The 26,501-nt window shown below is 37.6% G+C and overlaps 2 protein-coding genes across 2 annotated transcripts; both read left to right on the forward strand.

Annotated features, from left to right (window-relative positions):
• Positions 1-5,610: 5,610 nt before the first annotated feature.
• On the forward strand, positions 5,611-10,412 carry LOC113019189 (C-type mannose receptor 2-like). The gene is made up of 6 exons (XM_026162734.2): positions 5,611-5,646; positions 6,746-6,821; positions 7,065-7,105; positions 7,208-7,582; positions 7,712-8,065; positions 8,524-10,412. Coding segments are annotated over exons 2-6 (1,119 nt in total). The 5' UTR covers positions 5,611-5,646; positions 6,746-6,819; the 3' UTR covers positions 8,871-10,412.
• Positions 10,413-20,590: 10,178 nt separating this feature from the next.
• LOC145425456 (putative C-type lectin domain family 20 member A) lies at positions 20,591-25,658 on the forward strand. The gene is made up of 4 exons (XM_080298480.1): positions 20,591-20,843; positions 24,380-24,420; positions 24,586-24,978; positions 25,120-25,658. Exons 1-4 carry the CDS (start codon positions 20,734-20,736, stop codon positions 25,530-25,532), a joined length of 957 nt encoding a protein of 318 aa, XP_080154606.1. The 5' UTR covers positions 20,591-20,733; the 3' UTR covers positions 25,533-25,658.
• Positions 25,659-26,501: the final 843 nt, after the last annotated feature.

Genomic DNA, 26,501 nt, shown 5'->3' on the forward strand with positions numbered 1-26,501 from the left:
GATTGATCTCCCTGATAACTGTGATGTAGTTTAAAACAAATTTTGATTAATTAAAAAATAAAATAAATATTTTAAAATTCTTTTTTTCCCTTTGACATATGCTTATCTATGATATATATGTCTGCTTCATCCGAATCATGAGATTATTGATTCTTACAGCAAAAATTTGAGCAATGCAACAGTCTAATTGAACACCTATGTTCTGTAGAAGGTACTGGGAATAACTAAAGCAGATTTAAATGTAACACTTTGAACCAGAAAAAAAGAAGTTAATGCTTAAAGTTTTATTGCTAATTAACCATTTTTTTCTTTTACTTTTAACCATAAATTAAAACAATATCCCCGCCCTTTGTGTAGGTGCATGTTCAAAGGTGTCTTGTATACTAAAAGATCCATGTTTTTTCCTTCTTACAATGGACCAATACGTAATATTTATCTTATAGTTTGCTTTGGTTCCCAAGAGCTCCCTCGTCATGATGTGAAGAACTCTTTAATAGGTTAACTATAATTAAACAGTACATTTATCACAATCCTGTGTGGGTGCTGGCTGCAAAATGCAACTGATACAGAAGAAATTCCTGGTATTTTGGCATGCTGCATTTCAAATACTGGGATGTACCAAGTCTTTTTTTTCTGGCACATTAAATACAAGATGCCTCACTGTATTATGCTAATGGTAGCTAAACATTTCAAAGATGCAGTGAGTCAACATCAGTTTCCATCTCACTTGAAAAACTGAAGACAAACAGCAACACCGGCCATTAAATGTGCAATATGTGGGGGCAACATCCTAACATGACCTCTTGCTGAGGTCACCTTCTTTAAACAATGTGCTAAGGCTATTTATGATGTGCACAAACCTGACATTGTTAACTAATTAACTAAATGGCAGAACATTATTAACAGCTTAAATTACTGGTTAATCTATGGATCAAAATTTCAGTTTTTGTTTTTTCACATTTTATAATAACATCAATATGTTAATATATCTATATTTATAGGTATATAATACATAAATAATACTATTTCGCTGTAGGCTTAGTTAAATTCAATGAACAAACAATTTGTAAATAGATTTTTTTAAAACTAAGCCAATAAAGTTGGCACAGTGGTGCACTGTTTGGCATCATTGCATTAAAGGGTCCCCAGATTTGAATATAACTCAGCTGGTCCCCTTTCACCTGGAATTTGTATTTTGTACAATAACTGTGCTGCATGGGTTTCTCCCAGAATTAGTGCTGTGAGTACAAGAAAATAATTATTATAATATGATGTGTTAAATTTGTTTAGATCAGAGGAATAAGGAAGGATTTGTCTGTGTGTTTTAGTTTGGCTTAGTTGTAGCCTGAGAGTGTGTGTAATTGTTTAGAGAGAAAGGAATTTATGGACACTGGGGGTCTGCCTGCCATAAAAGGAGACGGGAAGCTACAGTTGGGGATTGCTGATGCTGATGCTTGTACCTTCAATAAAAACTCATAATTGTTATAACTTAGAAGCAGGTTTGCAGGAGACTCTCCACATGCTTATCTGTAAATGTAAGACGATAAGAGGCCAATGGCCCAGTGGATGCAGAGTGGGGCTCTCAGTGTTTGTACTATATTAACTCTGTTTTGTATGTTGTGTAGAGGAATTTGGTGTAGCTTGGGTGAGGAGATTACTTTTATGACCCCCAGGAAGTCACGTATACAGAGACACACATACACAGTGCTTTGACTGTTACGACGCACCCACACCTACATGCACACTCACTCACGTGCTCGTGCATACACACACAGACACAGAGTTTGCAGCACACCATGGGGGTTTTATGATGGGGTCGCTTCTATAAAGCTGACTGTAACAAACAAAAGGGGAAGATCTGCAGAGGCCTTGCACATCTCCCCTTCTAGAAGATGCATGCTTAAATGAAGATGAATAAAGGTTTTGTGAAATGACTACTGAGTCTGGTGCCGTCTCTGGATGCCTCGAGGAATAAAAAAGAACCGGGGTGAAACTAATTTCGTAACAGTGCCTAATTATAAAGTCAGCAGATATTTACATGAAGTTTTAAATTGACGCTGACAATTACAGGTGTAAAAACATTGATTTTGCGCCCCAAAAATGCTAGAGCATATTTATTGAACTTGTATTTTATTTTTGTTTATATCATCAATACAAACGTAAAACAGTTACTAAATGAGCTTGTGAAATGAAAGTAAATTGGTACCTTTAATGGGGGGGGGGTTTTCTCAGAAAAAAAATCGAAATCTTTCTATGCATCTATTTAAAACACGTGTCAAACTCAAGTCATTTTACGTGGCCAACAAAAGTTGTGCATGATTTAATTAAAATGAGTTTACTGTATGCTGCTGAAATGTGCACGCTGACTGTAAACTATTTTTTTTTTTGTTTAAACCTCAATGTACCAGGGATGAGAGTGATGTACTGCCAGATCTGTTATTTAAATATTGACATGTGTGGTATCCACAGAAACTTCACAATCTCTGCTAAAAGCTAATAAAACCATTTCAGTGACCATCTCACAGATTCTGAAACTCCAGATTTTCAACCAAAATTCACTGAACCAGCAGCAAAAGAAGGCAACTACACTTCACGGTTGACAAACATTGTTATGACTGCCCACATACTGCCTGTCTTGCTTCTACCACGATAAAATCCTTCCTTCACAGCTCTATCTCTCATTATGCTTCCAGACTAGTTTCCCAACAAAAATATCTATTTTCTGCCTTATTTGCTTGCCTATTAATTTCTGCTTTACAGTACCAAAGAAATTTTGAATAATTACGCCAAATTGCAAAACACTTAGTTACAGAGTGTTTTTTTTCTATTTTAAACACAAAGTTACAGAGGTTTTATTAGAGTCTCTAATATATGTCTCTAATAAAACCTCTGTAACTTTGTGCAAAACAGAAAAGTTTATGTTTTTCACTTCCTACTAGAAATCTTTTTGGGGTTTTTTAAACTGGACAGTCTGTAAAAAGAGTTACTAGAAGTTGTTTTGTAATTTATTTATCACAATTTGAGTCCAAAGAGTCCTGCAGACAGATTTCTTTCTTTGTCACAGCAACTTTTTCTTTAACATGTAGAAATACAGTTAAATATGTGACTTCTTTACACTGATGGAAAATTGAGTTTTACTCGTCGCTTAAGATCAAAGTGGGCTGTATGTGGCCCGCACTCCTGATCTAGAATCTAGATAGATAGATACAAATAATAACACTACGCAAGTCTCTCAGGTTTAGCAGGTTTAACATGATTGTTAGTGCTTAATTCCTACATTATTACAGTAATAATATGATAATAGCAGTGTATTATCCTTTTATCACTGTGCTCTAGAAAAACTGCTAGCTCTATCACAAGTCATTCAGAAATTTAGCAGCAGATGGTGCCGAATCAAAATAATTCACATTACAAGCTTTAACAAGTGCTGCACTATAGATAATTATGAGCAATGGGAGGATGTTAACAACACACTAGGTAACCAGTATTTTCTCCCCCTTGGTTTATTAATACAAATAATTAACTGCTGAAAATCCTGTGAGTGTTAGAATACAAGACTTAAGTTAGATAGGTAAAAAGGAGGATTGTAACATAAAAGAGAATTAATAACAACCATAAACAAAGTAAACAATATCACCGAATTCTCTACACACCTTCTTAGTTTCTTACCCTGTGCATTTCGGGGAAAGCCAGTATCCTTGGACTTCTCCCCAGCAGAGATCTATTGGAAGTGGGATAGGATATAACCCTCTGCAGCAAGCTGTGGATGGACCAGCCTTATAGATAAGCCAAGATGAAAACCTCAGAGGTAAACAACTTTCTAAGTATAAACTCCCACAACCCTTTGTAGAGCCATACAACTGTTAGCTGTTTTTTCTTGGAGTTCTCTGTGTGTTTCTGTAGGGTCTTACCTCACAATATGAAGTGTCTTGAGGTCACTGTTGTTGTTATTTGGCCTTAGATTAAAAAAAAAGCACAAATAAAAAACTGCATTGAAGTGATGAGCCAAATCTGGTAGAAGGGAGCAGTGGGACTTAAATAGATCATACCCAAATATCTGCAATGAACTGTGTATTAAGTTACCTCAGAAAATTGCATACTTTATCTTTAATGTTTGACTGGTGGACCAAAGTTGCTTTCAGCATCCACATACTTTTCATTTCTCAGTTAATGGCTGATGTATTGATGTAAACTAGGCAGAGTGACTAGCAACTTCACTTCTGCTTTCAATAAACAAACACATGACACAGTCTGCTTCTGTTTGCCCTCCTCCTACCAAAGCATTTGTCATACTGACTTTGACCTCGAGAATAATTCACTGCAAGAATACAATAGAAGAAGAAGAAGAATAGCAAACCTTATTTCTTCTTGTGTAATTAATGTAATCTAAAGAAAAACTAGATGACTGTCATTATTCTGGAAAGTTACACTTTATTTGCATACTTTTAAAAACAAAAATCTATACTTTTATCTACTACAAACCTTAAATAAGACCTTTAATACAAGACAACAAACCTGGCATGAAGCCCAGATACCAGAGAAAGATACAGATCTAATGAAAGTGTTTCTTTTTCTTGTGTCCTATTTTAAACCATTGCATTAGGTAAATGACCTAATGTTGTGTCATTATGGAAATAAGAGATTTTATTTTTAGAAGTGAGGCTTTTTTTTTTCATTCATTTATTTATTTTTAAACAAGGGAAAAAATATTGAGTTGATAATACAGAAGTTCTTTGAAGAAGTTCTCATGCTCACAGCATACACACCATAATCAAGATTAAATGGACGACTTTCAATAATGCTGTCTTCATTTGGACTATGGTTTGCATATTTCATACCACATACCATTCACTTTTGATACACTTTTTATTTGCTGATTGTTGATATGCAGTGGTGGCATGGTGGTTAGCGCTGTTGCCGCACAGCGAGAAGAACCTGAGTTCAGTTCCACCACCAGACTGCAGTCTTTCAAATAGTACATATATATGGTAGCATCTTAAAGTGAAATCTTGTGACTTTAAAAGTCAGTTTTTTCCTTCTGCCAACATAAACACTGAACAAATTTGAATATGAATACCTATTTAATTATATACTATACTCAAGAGAATAAAATGAGATACTGCAGGAATCAGCATGGCCAAAGTGTTGACATAAAAACAGTTAACAGTTATTACAAGTGCATGAAAATGACACGTTCTGCTCTCGGTAACTCGGTGGTGCATTTTTGTTTTTTTCCCCCATTGCATTATATAATTTACCTGCAAGCTATCTAAATGATTATCACATTTTCATACAAGTAACAAAAAAAAAGGTCAACTACAGATTGTGAGAAACACAACACTCAACTCAACCTGCATATTTCAGAATTACACTTCATGGTTTTTTCTCTGGGTAGTCCTCTTCTTTTTTCCTATTTCCACTGCATCATGTAAATGAGTGTAACATAACCTTTACAGAAAATCTCTCCATCTGTGCATCACCATGGGAGTAAGAGATATTTGAAACGTCTGTATTTTAATATTCAAATTCTGACCTGAGCAAAAAGACGTCTCTGTGTTAGTATAAGAAGCAATATTTGTGACAGTCCTCATGAGTGCATCCAGAAGACATATCAAAGTGAAAGAAGAAGAGAAGAATTAACCACATGTAAGTATAAAATCTTAATGCCATTACATGCTCATGATGGAATGCAGAGGTGCAGTTTAAAGCTGTATTTATGGCACATTTATTATAATTTTCATCATTACAGGAAATCAAAGGTGGGTAAAAATGATTTTTGGCTAACCGTAACATCGTGAGTGACATGCCAGCACCCGAAAACTTCAGATACTTCATGAGCTGACTTTACAGTGTTTCAAAGATGTCCACAATGCAGAAATGTACTTTTCTTGGGGAAATGATATCTAACAGTAACAGAGACTCCAACTTACTTACCTGGATGATTGAGCATGCACCATGACAGTAACAGAGACTAATAACCGAGTGTTAGTTCATTATTTTTTTAAAACACATTTTTCTCAGTGTTACAGAAACACACAGAGTTTATCGTCAGAGTTTTTCACTCTCTGATTTTCTAAGGTTTTCTCTGATTTCCTTGAAGAACATAAAGATGAGCAGCATTGCTGCAGACTGACATTCCTTGTTTGCAGCATATAAAAAGCTGAGGTTATCTTTTAGATTTGTGCTGGACTGTGCACAGCATGTTGTCTCATGAAGTAGATCAGCTTCTACTCACATCAGCAAAGCTAATGTTGGGACAGCTGAGGACTGGGAAAATGAACCCTGGTCTGATAAATGAATGAACTTCAAAATAAAATATTAGATTAAGTTTTGAACTGGACAAATTAATGGACACAGTTTTGTTGGCATGCTGTTGTGTAGATGGTTTTCATGATTTGAATACTACAGGATATTTGAATAGGGCATCCTTTTATTTTTTAGAACACCCCTGGGATCATGTAGAAGAATAAATTATGTAACATAGAAGTAATGCAAATATTTTATTTCCCCATAAAAGAAGGATTTTTGAGTCTTTAGGCAGCATGAGAACCAGAGACAGACAATGAAAGCAGGTGTCACTGCAAAAGCATTGGTAACCCTGTTAACACTATTATATCTTTATTCTTGGCACCAATGCATGTAATTATGGATCTGCAGCTCATTTCTATAATGTCACAAGTTTAATATTACATTTAATTTATTTTAATATTAAATATTAAATTCTGATTTTAATGAAGTAATCAAGGCTTACATTACAGCATAATACAGGAGCAAGAAAAGAAGGGCGAGACAAGAGCGAGCAGAGTCAACGGGAAAACCATGTAAGTTCTTAATGTTAAAAACCTCTCCTTTCACAGATGGAGTCATTACTGTCAGCTGAATGTCTCACTCATCTAGTTTGTGCTGTAGTGACAGTCTGTGCATTTTGTAGGAAGAACAAACCTAATTTGCATGTTCCTAACATGTTCTAAATATCTCCATGAACAGAGAAGAATTGTGACATACATGCATTAGTCCAGCACACAAAATCTGTTGGAATCTTTATTTTCATTTTCATCTGACAGGGCTAAGATGCACTGGATATTATTTCTGCATATTCTGATGGGTAAGTAGATAATTTTACCAGTGCTGTCGAGTTTGAGTTTGCTCATTGAATGCTTTCTTCTAACAGAACATATACTATGTTTATCATATGTCTGTATTTTAGGTCAGGGTTGCCTCTTTACATGCCGCCTGTATGAGTACCACTTTATTAAAGAAAACAAGAGCTGGTCTGAAGCACAGACATACTGCAGAGAGAAATATACAGACCTGGCCAAAGTGTTTGACATGACAGACATGAGCAGACTCCGTAACTCTGCACAGAATCAAGGAGAAGCCTGGATTGGACTGAACAACAACACAGGTGGAAACAGGACGTGGCGTTGGTCTCTGCCAGGAGTGGAATACATTCATAATGACAGCAGCTGGAATCAGAATGGAAGACAAGAAACTGAACCTGGGCCTGGAAACTGTGGGAGGAAAAGAGACAAGCTGGTAGATGTTTCATGTGACAGTACTATGTGGTTCATCTGCTATGATGGTGAGGAGATGTGAAAATAAATAAAAAGTATGAAATGTGATGTTATCACATGTGATTAAAAAGGTGGAGGGTTTCTAAAGATAAATTATTGGGGGATGTCTTTGTGTGTTTTTTATGTTGGTTTCACAGGAATGAAGAAAGACAATAAAACATATTTGATTGAGGAGTATAAGAACTGGACAGAGGCTCAGAGCTACTGCAGATATAATTACACTGACTTGGCCAGTGGACTCGATCAGGTAGATGGAGAAGAAATTGAGGCCCTTATGAAATCGAAGGCAACTCCTTTTAGAGCATGGGTTGGTCTGTTCAGAGACAGCTGGAGGTGGTCAGATGGGAGTGATTTCTCTTTCAGATACTGGGATATGCAGTTATTCAATGATGAACAAAGCAACAAGACATGTGCTATGACTCTGTTAAACAGATCAGGAAAATGGAGCTCTGATGAATGTGACAAAGAAAAACCCTTCTTCTGTTATGATGGTGAGTTTTTATCAACATGTGTCTGACTGGTTTTCTCTAAAAGGAGGATCACTGGAATCACTGACAAGATCCAGCTGAACATGTTGTATATGTTTATACAACCTATTTATGGATGATGTATGATTTTCTTTTACAAATGAATTTCTAAGACATGAATGAATTTATGAGTTTATGAATGCAGCCAAATCACTTTAATTATCTGTGGGATAACTTACAGCAACTGTTGAACCACTTTTTTTTTAAAGTCTCTCTTGTCTGTAAAGAAGTTGAATATTTGAGGATCTTGTTGACCTGAGTGATGATTGTTACTATTATCACACTTCGTTCTACTGAGGGTAGAGAAACACACAAACTTTCCATAGTTTTTTTTTTTTAGAACAAAATAAACAGTTAATAGAATTTCTCAATTGTACAGTTCAATAGATTCAATTGAACCTGTTATTTTGTTTTTATGGCAGATAAGCTGATCCTGATCAAAGAAAACAAGACCTGGAAGGAGGCCTTGGATTACTGCAGAGAGTCTCACAGGGGACTGGTCTCCATCACTAACCCTTACCAACAGAGATGGGCAGAGGTGAGAGCCAAGAATGCCTCGAGTCCTTTTGTCTGGCTCGGCCTGCGCTACTCCTGCACTCTGGATCTGTGGTTCTGGGTCAATGACAAGCTGGTCTGTTATGAGAAGTGGAGCAGAGAGGGAAAGACTGAGGATTGTGGCAGGGCTGTGGGCATGATGAGAGGAGGACAGTATGAGTGGGTCAGTCAGAGAGACAATGAGAAATATAATTTTATTTGTTCTTTAGAATAAGATTTAATCATAACTTAAAGATTTCACTCTGAGGTGAAATTGTTTGATTGTGTAGTTTCGTATTTTTTAGATTTTTCATGTTCTTCATTAAATTTGGTTTCCTTAGTTTCTTCTTGACTGTCTGATTCAGTGATATTAGACGTACTTACTTCACAATTGCTGCATTATTCAGTTTTTACACTTTTATTGTTAGATGTTTTGTTTATTATATTTGCTGTTATTTTTTGAGTATAGAAATAGCAATTGAATAAATATAAATAAAGTATTTTAATATTTTTAATCTTTAATATTTACCATATGATATAAATCAATCTCACTGAGAATTCAGGACAATTCATGGCAGAAAAGACTTAAAACTACTCTTTTTTTCATAATTATGTATTTGAAGCGACATGTTGTAAACGGATCATTTGCGTCTGTGAGGACAAATAAACTGAGTTGCAGGTGTAACAGTCTACACTACTTACAGTAGTCCTCTGAGCACCTATTTCTACACAGATTAGCATATTAATATTTATTTTAAATCATTAGGAAACCAATTGCACTGTGTTTTCAAATAACATTTAAAATTAGCCAACACAAAACTCTCCAACAGACACACAGAGTGAACTGAAACAGAGTTCATGACAACATCTTTTCTAGTGTTTTATGACGTTTTCCACCAATAGAAACCTTCCACTTGTGGTTCATTCATGGCAAGCTTTCACCTGGGGTGAGAGTTGAATATTTCAGCAGTGAAGCTCCAAGATTTAAAGCCACCACATCTACAGCAACAACAAAGGAGTTGAAAAAGCAACAAATAGCAGCGTCAACCACAGACCTCTCTAAAGACAAATATGAGCTATTAAAAAGAAAGTCATCATTTAAATCAATGTATTTAATTGTTATTTCACTGTAGTGTAGTTCAGAAACCAAAACAAATTCGAGAGTATTCACATAGACTATGACAGCCAAACAGTACCATCTAGTGGCTTTACAGGTTCACACCAGAGTAAACATGTATTACATTTCTAATGCGTGTACAGATGTGACTGTTACACTTTATCCACAGCAAATAATACACGATGCTAATGTGATTTTACAGGTTTCTACTACAGACCATGTTAGGAAACACGAATATTTAAGTCCTTCCCCAACTCACCTATGGTGGGCTTTTTAAAATGTAAAATGAGTGCTAAAGAAACCTGTGCATGAAGATAGAAGTGAAATGTTTGGTGTAAGTAACCAGGTCAAACCAGATCTTTTATAGGATGTGAGCTGGAAAGAGTAGGAGTTTGGTTGTTCAACCATTTGCAGAAATTTAAAGTAATTCGAGAAGTGTGAAATTACCTTTAAATTGTGTATGTGCATATATGACATGTGATTTATAATGTTATGATTATTTGTGAAAACTCATGTTCTTTGTCTCATAGGCCAGTTTGAATTGAGAAGGCTTTGCTTGAGCGTGTGTAAAGGTGGACTGTGGGATGTGGGAGAGATTAGTGGGTTGCAGTTTTGGAAGTTGATGTGTGAAAGATTGTCCAATAAACTAATGTTGTTGTCTGTTCAGAGTGATGTCTGCTGTTTTCCACACCACACCTCTCTGCGTAACAATGGTGCCAGAAGTGGGATTAATTATGTCTGTGAATTAAAGATGAAAACAGGCTAAAAGAAAGGAGTAGGATGTAGAAAAATCTGTGAGACAAGGATAAGCTCCCTTGCTGACATGGAAGAAGGAGAAGGTGGAAAACAGCTGAGCCAGATGGCTGATGAGGATGATTTTGAACCAGCGGTACGACCTAAGCAAATAACAGTTGGGGTTGTGAGTAAAGAACTTTCTGAACCTGATCTCTTTGATGAAATTTGAGAATTTATGTGATGATCCAAAAGAACAGAAACAATACTGTTAATAAAAACATTAAACAGCTGAGCGATAATTAGAGATGGACCGATCCGATTTTAGTATTGGTATCGGTCTGATACTGACCTAAATTACTGGATCGGATATCGGAGAGAAATAAAAAATGTAATCTAATCCATTAAATATCACAAAAGTGCCTCACAAAACTTGCGTCATAGCGTAACCCAGCTCATGAGCTTAGCAGTATGCGTCTGGTGATAGAGCGGCTGTGGCATGCCAGACCTGTCAGCGGTCTGGTTGAGCATTTGGAGCCTCGTTTCCAAACCGGCATTTCATCTTGGAGGAAGTTATCCCAGAGAGAAGTAAAGCAAGTGTGTAAGTTCATCTCTGAATGTTTGTAAAGCATTCCCACGATAAGCTTAACAACCGATATATGGAGCGACTGCCTCTCTCTCCCTCCCTCTCCATGAAACTGCTTAATGATCAGCTGATCGGCTTTCCTGTCGTGAGTCCATCTCTCTTCTTTGTTTTTGGCCCACTTTGCGCCAGAAAGAGGAAACCAGCAGCTGAACAACAGCAGCACGTTTAACCTTGATAAGCTGCTGTTAGAATTTATTTAATATTACTTTCTACACCAGGATCCTTTTCTACGCAGCTGACGGCTGGTAACTGTGCAGGGGCGGATCTAGCAAAGTTTAGCCAGGGGGGCCGATAGGGCATGAACAGGGAAAAGGGGGCACAAAGACATACTTTTCTTTCTAATTGTCATGTCTAGCTTTTAATAAATAATTATCTGAATCTTACAACCAAAGTTGTCATCTGATGTAAAATGTATAGAAGTCCATTACTGTATAACTATTAAGTCAAATTTATAATCTAGAAAGCTACAGTACTTTTTCAAGCACTTTCTGTGTGGAAAAAGTTGCCAAGCTTTTTTTAAGTAAATGTCACTCCAATTTTTTTTCAGTGTGGGGGATGGTTGCCTGCAAAAAGAGGAATAGTTTCTTGCAGGATGTGTGTCTGGTGTTCTAGACGAGAAGTGGAAGTCAGAAGGGAAAGGAAGCACCTGGCGTGGAGACGGAGACAATGTTCTTTGTAACTGTGTTAAAAGTCATTGTGGTTTTGATCTGACCCATGTATGAAATGGATCTGACGTTGAGGGGGCGTCATTAAATTCAAGCCCTGATGGTATAAAATATCTGTTTATGCTTTGATTAAGTCGGAGATCAGCCCTGTCGGCGAACTGAGCTGGTCCCCCCACGCGTGTATTTCATTAAAGTCAATTGTTTGACCAAGTTCTGGACCATGGTTGTTTGTACTCTCCTTCCTCAATATTTGAACCTTAACACTAGCGATAGTAAACCAAAGTTGCAACATGATGTATATTCTGAACTTCATCAGCCTTCTGTCCAGAGGGACGTTTCTACAACAGCAGCTTTCCCAAAGCAAGAGACTGAGACTCAGCTATCAGCTTTGCAGCTACCTCATAGAATCGCTTCTCCATCTCAACCACTCCATGCACAGCCTCAGCTGCATGTTGTACAAACTGCTCTGGTACAGAGAGCAGAAAACCTTCATGTAGGTGAACCAAAAATACCTGACTTCAAGGAAGGTTAGGATCTTGAAAGTTTCTTTGTACAATTAGATGGCAAAGCTTAAAACCACCATAGGTGAGATTGAGGACTTAGTACTGAAGCTGCAGCTGATCCCACATGATGTGGGGTGAGAGACAGAGTGCAGCATATCTGAATACTGATGCTGGCAAGCTGCATCCTGTTGTCTCCATAATTTAGATTACTTTATAAAAATGCATTTTCATGGACATTTTCATGGGTTTGGTCTTCTTTTCATGTTTATTGATTTATTTTAGACTGTTTATCTGTCCTTGATGTCTCTACATTTCAAGTGTTACAGTGCAGAAAAAATACCTAATACTTAAAGTGCAGCTCAATGTAAAAAAAAAGAAAAAAGGAAAAGAAACTAAACAAAATATAACAAAAAATTTCAAACGTTTAACTGTAATGTTACATCACCTCACCGCTCTTAGTTTATGCTTATGTGAAACAGTTTAACAGAAGCAGATTATACCTGGTGTTTGTTTAAGGAAAACAGAAGCAGAGCTAACATTCATGAAGTCATTTAGAGTAACCTGATAAAATACTCAAGTTTGAAATGAGAGTGCTGAAAGTAGAGAGCTGACAGTCACACATTAAAGCCTTGCACATTCAGAGCATGATCTTCATCTCCCATTTCCAGCACAGAATTTATTACAACTGAAAGCAGAATTAGAGTTAGAAACTCAATCTAATTTCCATCAATGTACAAATTATTTAAAATTACTCAAGTTTTTATGTATATAAAAGTGCAAATAAATACTTTTAATTTATCATTTTGATTTGATAGTCCAATATCCGGGCAGCACGGTGGCACGGTGGTTAGCACTGTTGCCGCACAGCAAGAAGGTCCTGAGTTCAATTCCAACATCAGGCCGGGGTCTTTCTGTGTGGAGTTTGCATGTTCTCCCCGTGTTTGCGTGGGTTCCCTCCGGGTACTCCGGCTTCCTCCCACTGTCCAAAGACATGCAGCTTGCGGGGATAGGTTTGTTGGAAAATCCAAATTGTCACTAGGTGTGAATGTGCGAATGAATGAGTGTGAATGGTTGTCTGTCCCTGTGTGTTAGCCCTGCAACAGACTGGCGACCTGTCCAGGGTGTACCCCGCCTCTCGCCCTATGACAGCTGGGATAGGTTCCAGCGCCCCCCGCAACCCTGAAAAGGATAAGCGGAAGCGAATGGATGGAGTCCAATATCCCCCTTTAACATTACATGTTTTGTTAAACAATATATGAATAATTCTTGTTGATATTAGGTTTCTCTGTAAAATTACCCATTGTCAGTATCATGCTATCGCCATTTCAGATCATTCACCAGTTTCTTTTGATGTGGTATTAGCGACCCCGTCTCGACCCATTAAACATTGGAGATTTAACTCTAGCCTGTTGATAAGGGATGACTACACACATTTTTTGAGATCACAGTTCTCACTTTTCCTTGAGTTGAACGATTCTACTGAAGTGTCAAGAGGTGTATTATGGGAAACGTCGAAAGCCTACATGAGAGGCCAGCTTATAGGATTTGTGTCAAATTTAAAGAAGAAAGAGTTAACTTACACGTCCAGTTTATTGAATAAGATCAAAGATCTAGATGGCAGATATGCATCAAACCCAGATCCTAACCTTTATACAGAACGTGTGAAAGTTCAAGCCAGTCTCAATTTAACCACCACCGCAACAGCTATGGTTCAATTAATTAAGACTAAGCAACGCTTTTTTGAATCTGGCGACAAGGCAGGGAAACTTCTGGCTTATCAAGCCCGTGCCGAAGCAACCTCTAAGCTAATCCCAAAGGTCAAGTCTGCTGCTGGTGACATAATATCGGACCCAGAGGGAATTAATGAAGTATTTGTAAGTTTCTATTCCAATCTGTACACCTCAAGTTCTCCCCCTCTATCAGAAGAAACTCTCCAAAATATACATTTTCCAAGAATAGATAGAGATCTGACGAAAGGATTAGGGGGACCTATCACTGTAGTAGAGGTACAAGACGCCATTAAATCCTTAAACACAGGTAAATCGCCGGGCCCTGACGGTTACTCTGCAGAATACTATAAAGTCAATTCTGATCTTATGGCACCGTTGTTGAAAGATATGTATAATGAAGCCTTTTCAAAATGTCAATTACCCAAGACTTTGTCCGAAGCTACTATTTGTTTAATTTTGAAAAAGGATAAGGATCCTTTGTTGTGCAGTAGTTACAGACCAATTTCTCTTTTAAATATTGATTTTAAAATACTATCTAAAATTCTCGCACTTAGGCTACAACGTGCTCTGTCACAAATTATCGCCTTTGACCAGACGGGGTTTATGGCCGGCAGGCACTCATATGACAATTCAAGACGCCTCTTGAATATTATCCATACATCGTGCAACTCAATTCCAGAGGTTGTGGTATCTCTTGACGCGGAGAAAGCTTTCGACCGCGTCGAGTGGAGCTTCCTCTATAAGGTGATGGATAGGTTTGGCTTGGGGGCTGACTTTATTCTCTGGGTTAAGCTACTATATTCCTCGCCATCCGCCTGTATTCGTACTAACAACAACTTGTCTTTGCCTTTTCCACTTGAGAGGGGCACTAGGCAAGGGTGCCCTCTCTCACCCCTCCTATTCGCCATTGCTATCGAGCCTCTTGCAATATGGCTGCGTTCAGAGGATAGATTTAAAGGCATTACAAGGTTCGGTGTGACTCACAAACTCTCCCTTTATGCAGATGACTTGCTCCTGTACATTTCTGACCCTCTAAACTCATTCCCGGTGCTTTTTGACATACTGGACCAATATGGTACACTGTCAGGATATAAGGTCAATTATCAAAAAAGTGAGTTGCAACCCCTTAATTCCCTGGCCAGAGCTCTTCCCCACTCAATAGTGCCTTTCAAGTGGACAGAAACCGGATTTAGATATTTGGGGGTTTTTATTTCCTCTTCTATACATAAAATGATGAGGGAGAATTTTCTATCCCTACTAGAAAATGTTGGGAAAGATTGTGACCGTTGGACTTCTCTACCATTGTCAGTGGCAGGGAGACTTAACCTGATAAGGATGAGTGTCCTCCCAAAATTCTTGTATCTTTTTCAACATGTCCCGATTTTTCTTACCAAGGCATTTTTTGACAAGTTAGAAAAGATTCTGTTACATTTCATATGGGGAGGGAAACAAGCTAGAATTTGCAAGTCTATTCTTCAGTCCTCTAAAAGTGATGGTGGTCTTGGTTTGCCCAATTTTAGACACTACTATTGGGCAGCTAACATACAAAAACTTTTACAATGGGTTCATAACGACCCCCCTGTAACAGCCTGGGTACAAATGGAAACTGCATCTAGCTGTTACTCATTATCATCAATACTCAGCTCACCACTCCCTTTTTCTCCAACCCTTGTTGGGGATAATCTAATAGCTAAGGAAACAGTAACTATTTGGCGACAGTTCAGAAAATACTTCGGGCTACTTGGACCGTCTTTGCTAACACCTTTATCAAAAAATTTTAATTTTGCACCTTCAAACACTGATGCGGCCTTTAGTAGTTGGAAAGATAACGGACTTAGGACTGTTAAGGACTTGTATAGTCAGGACACCTTTCTATCTTTTGCTGACCTATCGTCCAAATACGACCTGCCTAACTCCAACTTTTTTCGCTATCTTCAGGCTAGAAATTTTGTAAAAACGCAGTTTCCTCACTTTCCCAATCGGCCTCCAGAAACAAATCTGGATATCATCCTGCAGACGAACCCTCATCAAAACAGACTGATATCAGCCTTGTATAAAATACTAGATGCTTTGGTCCCCAAATCCATTTCTCATATTAAGTTGAGATGGGAGGAGGAGCTTCAGACAACCCTGCCAGAACAGCAGTGGGATCGTGCTTTGAAATTGATTCACTCGTCTTCAATTTGTGCTCGTCATGCTTTGATTCAGTGTAAGGTGGTCTATAAAGTACACTATACAAACGCAAAATTATCTAAAATCTATCCAACCATCAGTGATGCCTGTAGCAGATGTGGACTATCGCCTGCCAACCATGTCCACATGTTTTGGTCATGTTCGAAACTAAGTGCATTTTGGAGGAATATATTCGACACACTTAGCCAAGCATATGGCCAGACTGTCCTTCCTAACCCACTCTCTGCAATTTTTGGCATTCCTCCTGACTTGAACTTATCTGGTCCCCTCAAACAGGCCCTAGCCTTTACCACTTTACTGGCCCGGAGGCTTATTCTGTTGAAGTGGAAGCTTCCCCACCCCCCAACTCACGACCATTGGGTGAGAGATGTACTCTTTAACTTAAAGCTGGAAAAACTTAGATTCTCTCTAAAAGGTTCTATTAGGGAATTTAATAAAATCTGGAAATCATTTCTCTTGCTGGTCGACACTATTACTTTACTTCCTGAGTCTGCAGTGAACTGAGCGAAGCTACATTATAATGTTTTTGTTTTTTTTTGTTTTTTTTATACCTTATCTATTTGTTTTTCCTTTTGTTTTGCTTGGTCCTTTCTCTGTTATTTGTTTTTTCTGTTTTTGTTTTGTTTGTTTTTGTTTGTCTGTTTGGTTACGGGGCGGGGGGAGGGGGGAGGAGTTGTGGTTGTTGTTGTTTTTTGGGGGGTTATGCTTGTTATGTATATGGGTCCTGAGGTGTTGGTTTTTTTTTTTTTTTGTTTTTTGTTTTTTGTTTTTTGTTTTTTTTTCTCTCTTTTTCTTTTCTAAATTTATTTTTTGGGTTTTTGTGTGTGTGTGTGTGTGTGTGTGTGTGTGGGTGTGTATGTGTGTGTGTGTGTGGGCAGAAACTGGTTTTCTGCAGTGTTTTGTCTATTGTAGACCTGGTAGGGGGAGAATTTGGGTTGGGGGGTTAGAGGGTATAATGGACATACCACTGTTCTGAAATCAAGATGGACTTAACTGTTGCTAACTTTGTATGTCATTGTTGAAATTAATAAAACAAAGTTGAAATAAACAATATATGAATAATAATAAAATAAATGCAAGCAGCCTCACACACACACACAGCTGGAATATCCTCCAGGCTGGCCTGCAAGTCTGAGTTGGATAAGTTTTTAAGAGGATGGATGTTATCTACTCATTTTATGTAATGTTCATGCTCTCCCTGTGCCTCACTCCCAGATTAAGATAATGGATGAAGTTATTAAGCAGCATAAATAAGGAAGACGTGTTTATATGTTTTTGCTTCTTGGACTGTTAGCAGTGCAGCGGTTTCTGCACCTTTTTTCCTGTTTCCTCATCATGTAAATGACACCTTTTATGAGTCTTGTATAAAATTCCTCCCCATCTGTGAGTCAGTCTGTCAGAGGAAACAGATGCACTTTTTAAAATTTAATATTCAAATCCTGACCTGGACAAAGAGAGCTCTTTTTGAGTGTATTTTAATATTTACTTGAGAGCTGTCCTCATGAACACATCGAATAGAGAATAATTTATCACATGTAAGTTTAAAACATTTAATATTATTACATATTTGTGGTACAGAGGTGATGTGTAATGCACATTTGTGTATTCAAAAAAGAAAAAAAAACATATTATACATAATTATTACTAATATTAATCAAAGTACCAAGAGATTTCAAGATAAGTAACATTAATGGTTCAATCAGCTTGTTCATGAGCTGCTGAATTATTAAAAAAAACATTAACGTCGATTCTGGTTTATAATGGTTCACATATATTTCATATTCCCTACCATCTTGTCTTTCTTTCTTGGCATAAAGTGAATCGAAGAAGTTCTGTTCAAATCTTTGTTTCCTTGCGCAATAAAATATCACTTTCATCTGTCAGATCAAAGATGGAGTCTGTATCTGCTTATTCTGATGGGTAAGTGGATTGTTTTACCAAATATACTGTTTAAAATTTAAAATGAACACAGATCAATGCTGATTCATTAAACTTTTGCAGTATTTTTTCCAGAATATATACTGAATACAGATCATTGTTTATCTGACCAAGATTTTTCTATCATCTAATTTTTGTATTATTTTAGGTCAGTGTTGCTTCTTTACATGCCGCCTGTATGAGTACCACTGCACAGCTGCTAACATAGCCGCTAGCGTAGCCTAGCATATTCACTAAGCTCTTGTTCTGCTCTGTTTTTATTTATTAAGCTAATGCTAAGATTGAATGTTATCGCATGTGAATTGGCATTTAGCGGGGTTGTGTGATTCAGTAGGAGGAGACAGACGTCCTGCTGGCGTGTCAGAGATGTCCCTTCTGCTGGTGTGCTGGAGTTATGTGTTCACGTGGGAGCACGTGGAGAAGGTGACTGTGAGTGCTGCTGCCGCGGCCGGCTGGTAGCTTTGATCCAGTTTCCCCGCTATCCCCTTGAACTGCCTGGAGGTGGGAGTACTGTTATTTGCATGTGCTTTTTATTTTACTGCTTGGCAACAAGTGAAGCGACCATATTGTTTTAGGTCCCAACGCACCCGAGCCATGACTCAGGCCTGCAACGAGGGGTTTGCTAGCAGACAGACTGTAGCACTTGAGGTGTGTGTGTGTTGGTGAGAGTGCGTGCGGGCCCACAATATTATTTGATTATTTTGTTTCTGTTGAAGTAGATACCTTACCATTGTTTAACAAACTTTATCTATTTTACTTATTTTCTTTTGTGTTGTTAATTAATCATTCACTAAAGTGGAGTTAACTTTATAATTGACCTGCTTGTGTGTGATTTATTTCCATATAGTGTAGTTTTATTGCATATTTTATACCATAAGCATTAAAAATCAGTAGAAAAGTAACAACAGGAACCCAGGGCCCCTCTCATTAGAACGTGGGACGGGTGTTACATTACGTTACTATTCTATGTGCTTCATTTGATCTTAATTATCTACATTATATGTTTTCATAAGTTCATTCCTAAAGGCAAATCAACTTGAATGTTCTCCATGTCTCCGTGCTTTATCACACCTAATTTGACTGGTCTGATAGTTTAATCAATGTGTGTTTGGGTGATCACAAAAAAATTTAAGTTAATACTGCAAATATACACAATCTAAGGTATTACAGTTATCAAGGATGGTTAAGTTTGTTTTAATAGGGAGAGAGTAAGCCTGTTCTATACTCCTGTCTGGCTCTTCCATGAACATGATATTCCAGTTCTAACTTTTGTTCTTTCTTCTTAATTTAAGCTTCCAGATTCATTGCCTGTGGTACTGACACATAGTCAGTGCTCCCGTGTGCCAGGCACTGTTACGTGCAGTCACACAGTGGCACTGCTCTTCTGAACAGCACACTACTCACAACTCAGAGTGCCGGTCGTCCCCCCTGACCAAACAATGTGATTGGTCACTTGCAATGTTGAACCTGGAACAACATTTTCATGATGATCTGGGAACAACACCAACACGACGATATCAGATCATCCATTAACACATAGTGAGTGAGAAAGGTGACTGGAAAGAAAAAACTCAATGCATCATGGGAATCCCCGGCAGCCTACGTCTATTGCAGCATAACTAAGGGAGGATTCAGGGTCACCTGGTCCAGCCCTAACTATATGCTTTACCTAAAAGGAAAGTTTTAAGCCTAATCTTAAAAGCAGAACGTGAAGTGCTCTAATAGGGTGATATGGTACTATAAGGTCATTAAGATAAGATGGGGCCTGATTATTTAAGACCTTGTATGTGAGGAGCAGGATTTTGAATTCAATTCTGGATTTAACAGGGAGCCAATGAAGGGAAGCCAAAACAGGAGAAATCTGCTCTCTCTTTCTAGTCCCTGTCAGGACTCTTGCTGCAGCATTTTGGATTAGCTGAAGGCTTTTCGGGGAGTTTTTAGGACTTCTTGATAATAATGAATTACAGTCGTCCAGCCTGGAAGTAATAAATGCATGAACTAGTTTTTCAGCGTCACTCTGAGACAGGATATTTCTAATGATGCTGCCTAAGGGAAGCATGTATAATGTAAACAGAGTTGGTCCTAGCACTGAACCCTGTGGAAACCATAAAGCAGAGAACTTTCTAAACCTGATGTATTTGATGAAATTGGGGAATTTATGTGACCTGTCCTTGATGTCTCTGCATTTCATTGTGGATCATTGCTATATTTCATTGTTGAATCTATGATTTCTGTGCTCTAAGGGAGAGTTAGTTTTATCTGTTTTGTTTTCAGTTTTCAGTTCAGTCATGTTTAATATTTACTCTTACCTTCATTGTGTCCCCGTGTCTCAGCAATTAACAGAAAACTAACAGTCACTGAATATTGTATGATGAAGTTAACCTGGAACATTTTGCAACCATAAATGGGAAAGATTTATTTATAGTTTTACATTTTTTTTCCTGTTCCTGCTCTTGCTCATTCAATGTTCAACAGTGCAGTGTTATATTTCTGTTTCCACAGCATTACATAAAATCCCCATTTCATCCTCGAAATATAGACTGGATCATTCTGGTGGAATATGTTAATATTCAAATGTTGACCTTTGGCAAACAAGATCTCTGTGTTAGTGTCACATACCTTCTTTTGACAGCAGGCTTTACGAACACACTGAGGAAAGACATCAAGGAGAGAACTAACCAGATGTAAGTTTAAAGTTTTTTAAGTCATTTAATCTATGTGCATATGCACAGGTCGAGTGTAGATGATGTCGTTACTGAGTATTTCTGACAGTGTTTCTATTTTTCTGGTTTTTAAATTTTGCGACCAAATATAAAAACTAAAATATTTTACATGAGTAATTTTTTAGTGCAGCAGAGTACTTAAATTTGTCCACGACACTCATCTAGTATGGAAGCTGTCCAGAAGACAAGAGCTAAAATTTGGGACTGATTGTGGATAAAGTTTCACTCATGATTAGCACAAAAACACAGGATCAGACCAAATCACAAAATGAGTCTGCACTGCTTTAACCAAACAAAATTTCTTCTTGAAAAACTTAAAAGTCACTGAAATATATCACACAATATAAGACGCATACAAGTGTATTAAGTGGACATGAACTTGTGTTTTTGAATGACCTGGCATTTGGCACTAATTTACAAGCATTTAGCTGCACATCTTTATTCTTTCCCTCTGTCCTCCCTTTTTATTCCTCTACATTACGCCGGGTGACTTGTGTACTGTAAAGTGTGGAGTCAGTTTAAAGTATTTCAGTTATTTTTATATTACTGCTTTAAGATTAAGAATATTGCTGTCTATATGTCAGCTCAAATATATCTGACATAAAAGATGCTGTAGAGTTTCTTTCTTTTAATTCTAACTGGCAAAGGGATTTTCTCTATTCATCAGCTTTATTTCAGCTGGTTTCATGAAACCATTTAGACTACTGACACTATTTATGAACCCTGTGGCTCAAGCCGCTCAGTTCTGATCAGTTTGATTGTATGATTTATCAGATTCTTTCTCCTATCAGCAACATTAGGTCAGTGTTTCTTCTTCATGTCTCACCTGTACCACTTTATTAAAGACAAGAAGTCAATTCAATACAAATCTTTTTTTATATATATCACAACAACAATTTCCTCACAGCCCTTTATATTGTAAGGTTAAGACCCTACAATAAGAAAAATGAAATGAAAACAGAGAAAACGAACATTTGCAGACCTTGCCAAAACGTTTGACATGGAAGACATGACACTCCACACAGCATAAAGTTGAAGCCTGGACTGGACTTCACGACAAACAGATAGAAACATGACAAGCCACTGGTCTCTGCCAGGCGTCAAATTATTATTTTTAAGTAGTTAGGAAAGTTTGGAGTCATAATCTTTGGTTTATCTGGGGCCAGCAGCCTAAGCAGAGAAGAGCAGACTTGCCTCTCCCCAGCCACCTAATCCAGCTCTCTTTTCACCTCGATGTTTTGGTACAGTGTCCACATCACTGCAGCCACAGCACCAATCTGTTCATAGATCACTCTCTGCCCTCACTCATCAACAAAATACTTAAACTCCTCCACTTGGGGTAATAAGTCATCGCACTCTGGGAATGCTGGTGAAGAGTTGTGAGCTGAAGATCTTGACAGTTGAGACCATGTCAGGCACCTGTCTTTGTACCTGACATGCTCGTCCTGTGATGTTTGTCATCACATCTGTGTTATACCTGTGTCGCTGGTGTATTTTCTCGGCGGTGTGGGTCACTTCAGCTCAGTTTTCTCTGTTTTTTCTTGTCTGTTCTTTGCAGAACTTGCAGACTTTTTTATATGAGGTATTCAGATTTGATAAGACGAATGGAATACTTAGAATGTTTTATATCTTGAAATGTAGCAACCCGCCCCTCCATGTGTTACAGTGCTGAACAAAATATCTAATACTGCAAAAAACCCAAAACTAAAAAAAACTAAACAAAACATTTCAAACGTTTAACTGTAATGTTACATCACCTCACCGCTCTTAGTTTATGCTTATGTGAAACAGTTTAACAGAAGCAGATTACACCTGGTGTTTGTTTAAGGAAAACAGAAGCAGAGCTAATATTCATGAAGTCATTTAGAGTAACCTGATAAAATACTAAAGTCTGTTTGCCTTACACATGCAGAGCATGATCTTCATCTCCCATTTCCAGCACAAAATGTATTATAAAAGCAAATTAAAGTTACAAACTCAATCTAATTTCCATCAATGTACACATTATTTAAAATTACTCAGGTTTTTTATGTATATAAAAGTGCAGTGTAAACAAGACTACTTTAATTGATCATTTTGATTTGATAGTCCAATATCCCACCTTAACATTACATTTTTTAAACAATATATGAATAATAACAAAATAAGTGTAATCAGCCTCACACAGACACGCAGCTGGAATATCCTCCAGGCTGGCCTGCAAGTCTGAGTTGGAGAAGTGTTTAAGAGGATGGATGTTATCTACTCATTTTATGTAATGTTCATGCTCTCCCTGTGCCTCACTCCCAGATTAAGATAATGGATGAAGTTATTAGCAACATAAATAAGGAAGACGTGTTTATATGTTTTTGCTTCTTGGACTGTTAGCAGTGCAGCGGTTTCTGCACCTTTTTTCCTGTTTCCTCATCATGTAAATGACACCTTTTAAATCCCCCCATCTGTGAGTCAGCCTGTCAGAGGAAACAGATGCACTTTTTAAAATTTAATATTCAAATCCTGACCTGGACAAAGAGAGCTCTCTTTGAGTGTATTTTAATATTTACTTGAGAGCTGTCCTCATAAACACACCGAATAGGGAAGAATTTATCACATGTAAGTTTAAAACCTTGATGTAATGTACATTTGTGTATTCAAAAAAGAAAAAAAATGGTATTGGGTCATTTTTTATTCATTTGTGTTCTAGTTTCAGTTTAGCTCAATTTCTAGGTTGCTGTTAGTACTTTGTTTCTTAATTTCTTTGTGTCGTCTTCTCCTGTGTTAAAGTTGTTGTTTATTGAGTGTTATTGGTCATGTCTTTTGACTGCCTGGTTAATGTTGTCAAGTTCGTGTCACGCCTGCGTCTTGTCATGTTTTCCTGTTTATTTTGAAAGTCCAGTTTTCATGTCTTTATGTTTTGGTTTACAGTTCCTGTACAGCATTATGTTCATCCTAGTCAGCTGAATCCTCTTGTGTTTCTCTACCTCCCCTGATCACCTCATTTTTATTTAAGTCCTTTGTCTCTTACTGTTCTTTGTCAGATCGTCTGTTATCCTCACCACAGATTTCATAGTTTTCCCTCATTGTTTCACTGTGTTTCATAGCACTTTCATAGTTCTTTCACAGAGTGCCATAGTCCTTTAGTTTACACAGTGTTCTTAGTCCCCTTAGTTTTCCCAGTTCCAGTGTGTCTCTAGAGTTTTTCTCATGCCATCAGCCACAGTAAAGGCTCGCTTTATTTTTTGGGAAGTTAGTTCTGTCTCCACCATGTCTGCTTTTGGGTCGATCTCATCTACACACCGTGACAAGATTTCAAGATGAGTAACATAAATGGTTTAATCAGCCTGTTCATGAGCTGCTGTATTATTATCTATTCTGGTTTATAATGGTTCACATTTATTTCATATTTCCTACCATCTTGTCTTGATCCATCTTTTCTTTCCTGACATAAAGTGTGCATCAAAGAAGTTCTGTTTAAATCTTTGTTTCATGAGCAATAAAATATCACTTTCATCTGTCAGATCAAAGATGCAGTGGAGTCTGTATCTGCTTATTCTGATGGGTAAGTGGATTGTTTCACCAAATATACAGTTTTTAATTTAAAATGAACACAGATTAATGTTGATTTATTAAACATTTGCAATATTTTACCAGAATATTCACTGAATATAGATCATTGTTTATCTGACCAAGATTTTTCTATCATCTAATTTTTGTATTATTTCAGGTCAGTGTTGCTTCTTTACATGCCGCCTGTATGAGTACCACTTTATTAAAGAAAACAAGAGCTGGTCTGAAGCACAGAAATACTGCAGAGAGAAATATACAGACCTGGCCAAAGTGTTTGACATGACAGACATGAGCAGACTCCGTAACTCCGCACAGAATCAAGGAGAAGCCTGGATTGGACTGAACAACAACACAGGTGGAAACAGGACGTGGCGTTGGTCTCTGCCAGGAGTGGAATACATTCATAATGACAGCAGCTGGAATCAGAGTGGAAGAACTGATACTGTTAAAGAACCGCCTGGGAACTGCGGGAGGAAAAGATACAATAATGGAGATAAAAAGCTGGCAGATGTTTCATGTGACATTACTATGTGGTTCATCTGCTACGATGGTGAGGAGATGTGAATACTACTAAACGTTATTATAGTATCATGATATTAATAAGTAATCACATAATTGTCATTTCAGAAAAAAGTTTCAGGATACAAATAATTGAAGGATGTCATTGTGTTTTATTCTGTTGGTTTCACAGGAATGAAGAAAGACAATAAAACATTGCATTTGATTCAAGAGCCAAACAAAATTTGGACAGAGGCTCAGAGCTACTGCAGATCAAATCACACTGACTTGGCCAGTGGACTCGATCAGGTAGATGGAGAAGAAATGAAGGCTCTGTTTAACAACTATACCTTTAGCGCATGGGTCGGTCTGTTCAGAGACAGCTGGAGGTGGTCAGATGGGAGTGATTCCTCTTTCAGATACTGGGATATGCAGTTATTCAATGATAAACAAAGCAACAAGACATGTGCTATGACTCTGTTAAACAGATCAGGAAAATGGAGCTCTGATGAATGTGGCAAAGAAAAACCCTTCTTCTGTTATGATGGTGAGTTTGTACAAACGTTTTCTCTGTTTTCCAAAATGAAATACCGCTGTCATTACTAGGGATGGGTATCATTTAGGTTTTATCCGATACCAGTACCAAACCGGTACTTTTGAAATGGTGCCGGTGCTTAAACGGTGCTTAAAGAATGGAGAACACACACTTTGTCCAAAAACCTCTCATGTTCAGCTGTTTTTTTGTAAAAAGATAACAATATTAGCCTTTTCTAGAAAAGGCTAATATTGTTTTTCTAGAATTTTTTCTTGTTGTTTGTTGTTGTTTCATTGTTTTTCTAGAAAAGAAGACTTTTCTAGAAAATTCTCAGGAAGATCTGTATAAGTGTAAACCTGGTCATCTATAATTTTCTTCTGCAGTTAACTTTTCTAATTTTAATTTTGGAATAAATTGAAAATAAAAGGAAAATAACTGAAACTGAACTTTAACTTCTCTTTTTAACTATTACAGATAAATTGATCCTGATCAAAGAAAACAAGACCTGGAAGGAGGCCTTGAATTACTGTGAAAACAACTACAAGGGGCTGGTTTCTATCACCAACCCTGAGGTGCAGGGATGGGTCCAGGAAACAGCCAAGGATGCTGACAGTCCCTATGTTTGGATCGGACTGAGCTACAGATGCACTCTGGGATTATGGTTGTGGGTCAGTGACTACGTAGTTCTGAGCTTCTGTTCCAAATATCTTCAGATTCTTTCTGTGTTTTGTGGTTTTATGACGTCCTCGTGGTTTTAGGTTTGTTGATCTCCTTTTGTGCTCCATTCTGTTCTTCAGTCTCATGTTTGTCTTCTGTCTCTGTCAAGTTCATATCTTTGAGTCTTGGTCTCAGCTTTTGTTATTTCCTGTTTTATTTTGATGTTCTGTTGTGACTCGTGTTTTGTGTTTAGTTCTACTTCCCCTGTCTCATCCTCTGTCATTAGTTTCAGCTGTCCTGACCTGTTTCCTCTCCCCTCATTATCTGCTGTGTATTATTGTCTCAGTCTCTGCTTGTCCTTTTGTGGTTGTTTTGGAAGAGTT

Source organism: Astatotilapia calliptera, chromosome 3 (assembly GCF_964374335.1).
Source record: "Astatotilapia calliptera chromosome 3, fAstCal68.1, whole genome shotgun sequence".
In the NCBI taxonomy this organism is placed as follows: Eukaryota; Metazoa; Chordata; class Actinopteri; order Cichliformes; family Cichlidae; genus Astatotilapia; species Astatotilapia calliptera.

Excerpts from the sequence above, each read along its gene's own strand:
- LOC113019189 (XM_026162734.2), top strand. Across the intron at positions 7,106-7,207 it reads ATTTCTGCATATTCTGATGG|GTCAGGGTTGCCTCTTTACA; the intron begins GTAAGTAGATAA and ends TCTGTATTTTAG. Across the intron at positions 8,066-8,523 it reads ACCCTTCTTCTGTTATGATG|ATAAGCTGATCCTGATCAAA; the intron begins GTGAGTTTTTAT and ends TTTTTATGGCAG.
- LOC145425456 (XM_080298480.1), top strand. The coding sequence starts at position 20,734 with ATGTTGACCTTTGGCAAACAAGATCTCTGTGTTAGTGTCACATACCTT. Across the intron at positions 24,421-24,585 it reads GTATCTGCTTATTCTGATGG|GTCAGTGTTGCTTCTTTACA; the intron begins GTAAGTGGATTG and ends GTATTATTTCAG. Across the intron at positions 24,979-25,119 it reads GTGGTTCATCTGCTACGATG|GAATGAAGAAAGACAATAAA; the intron begins GTGAGGAGATGT and ends TTGGTTTCACAG.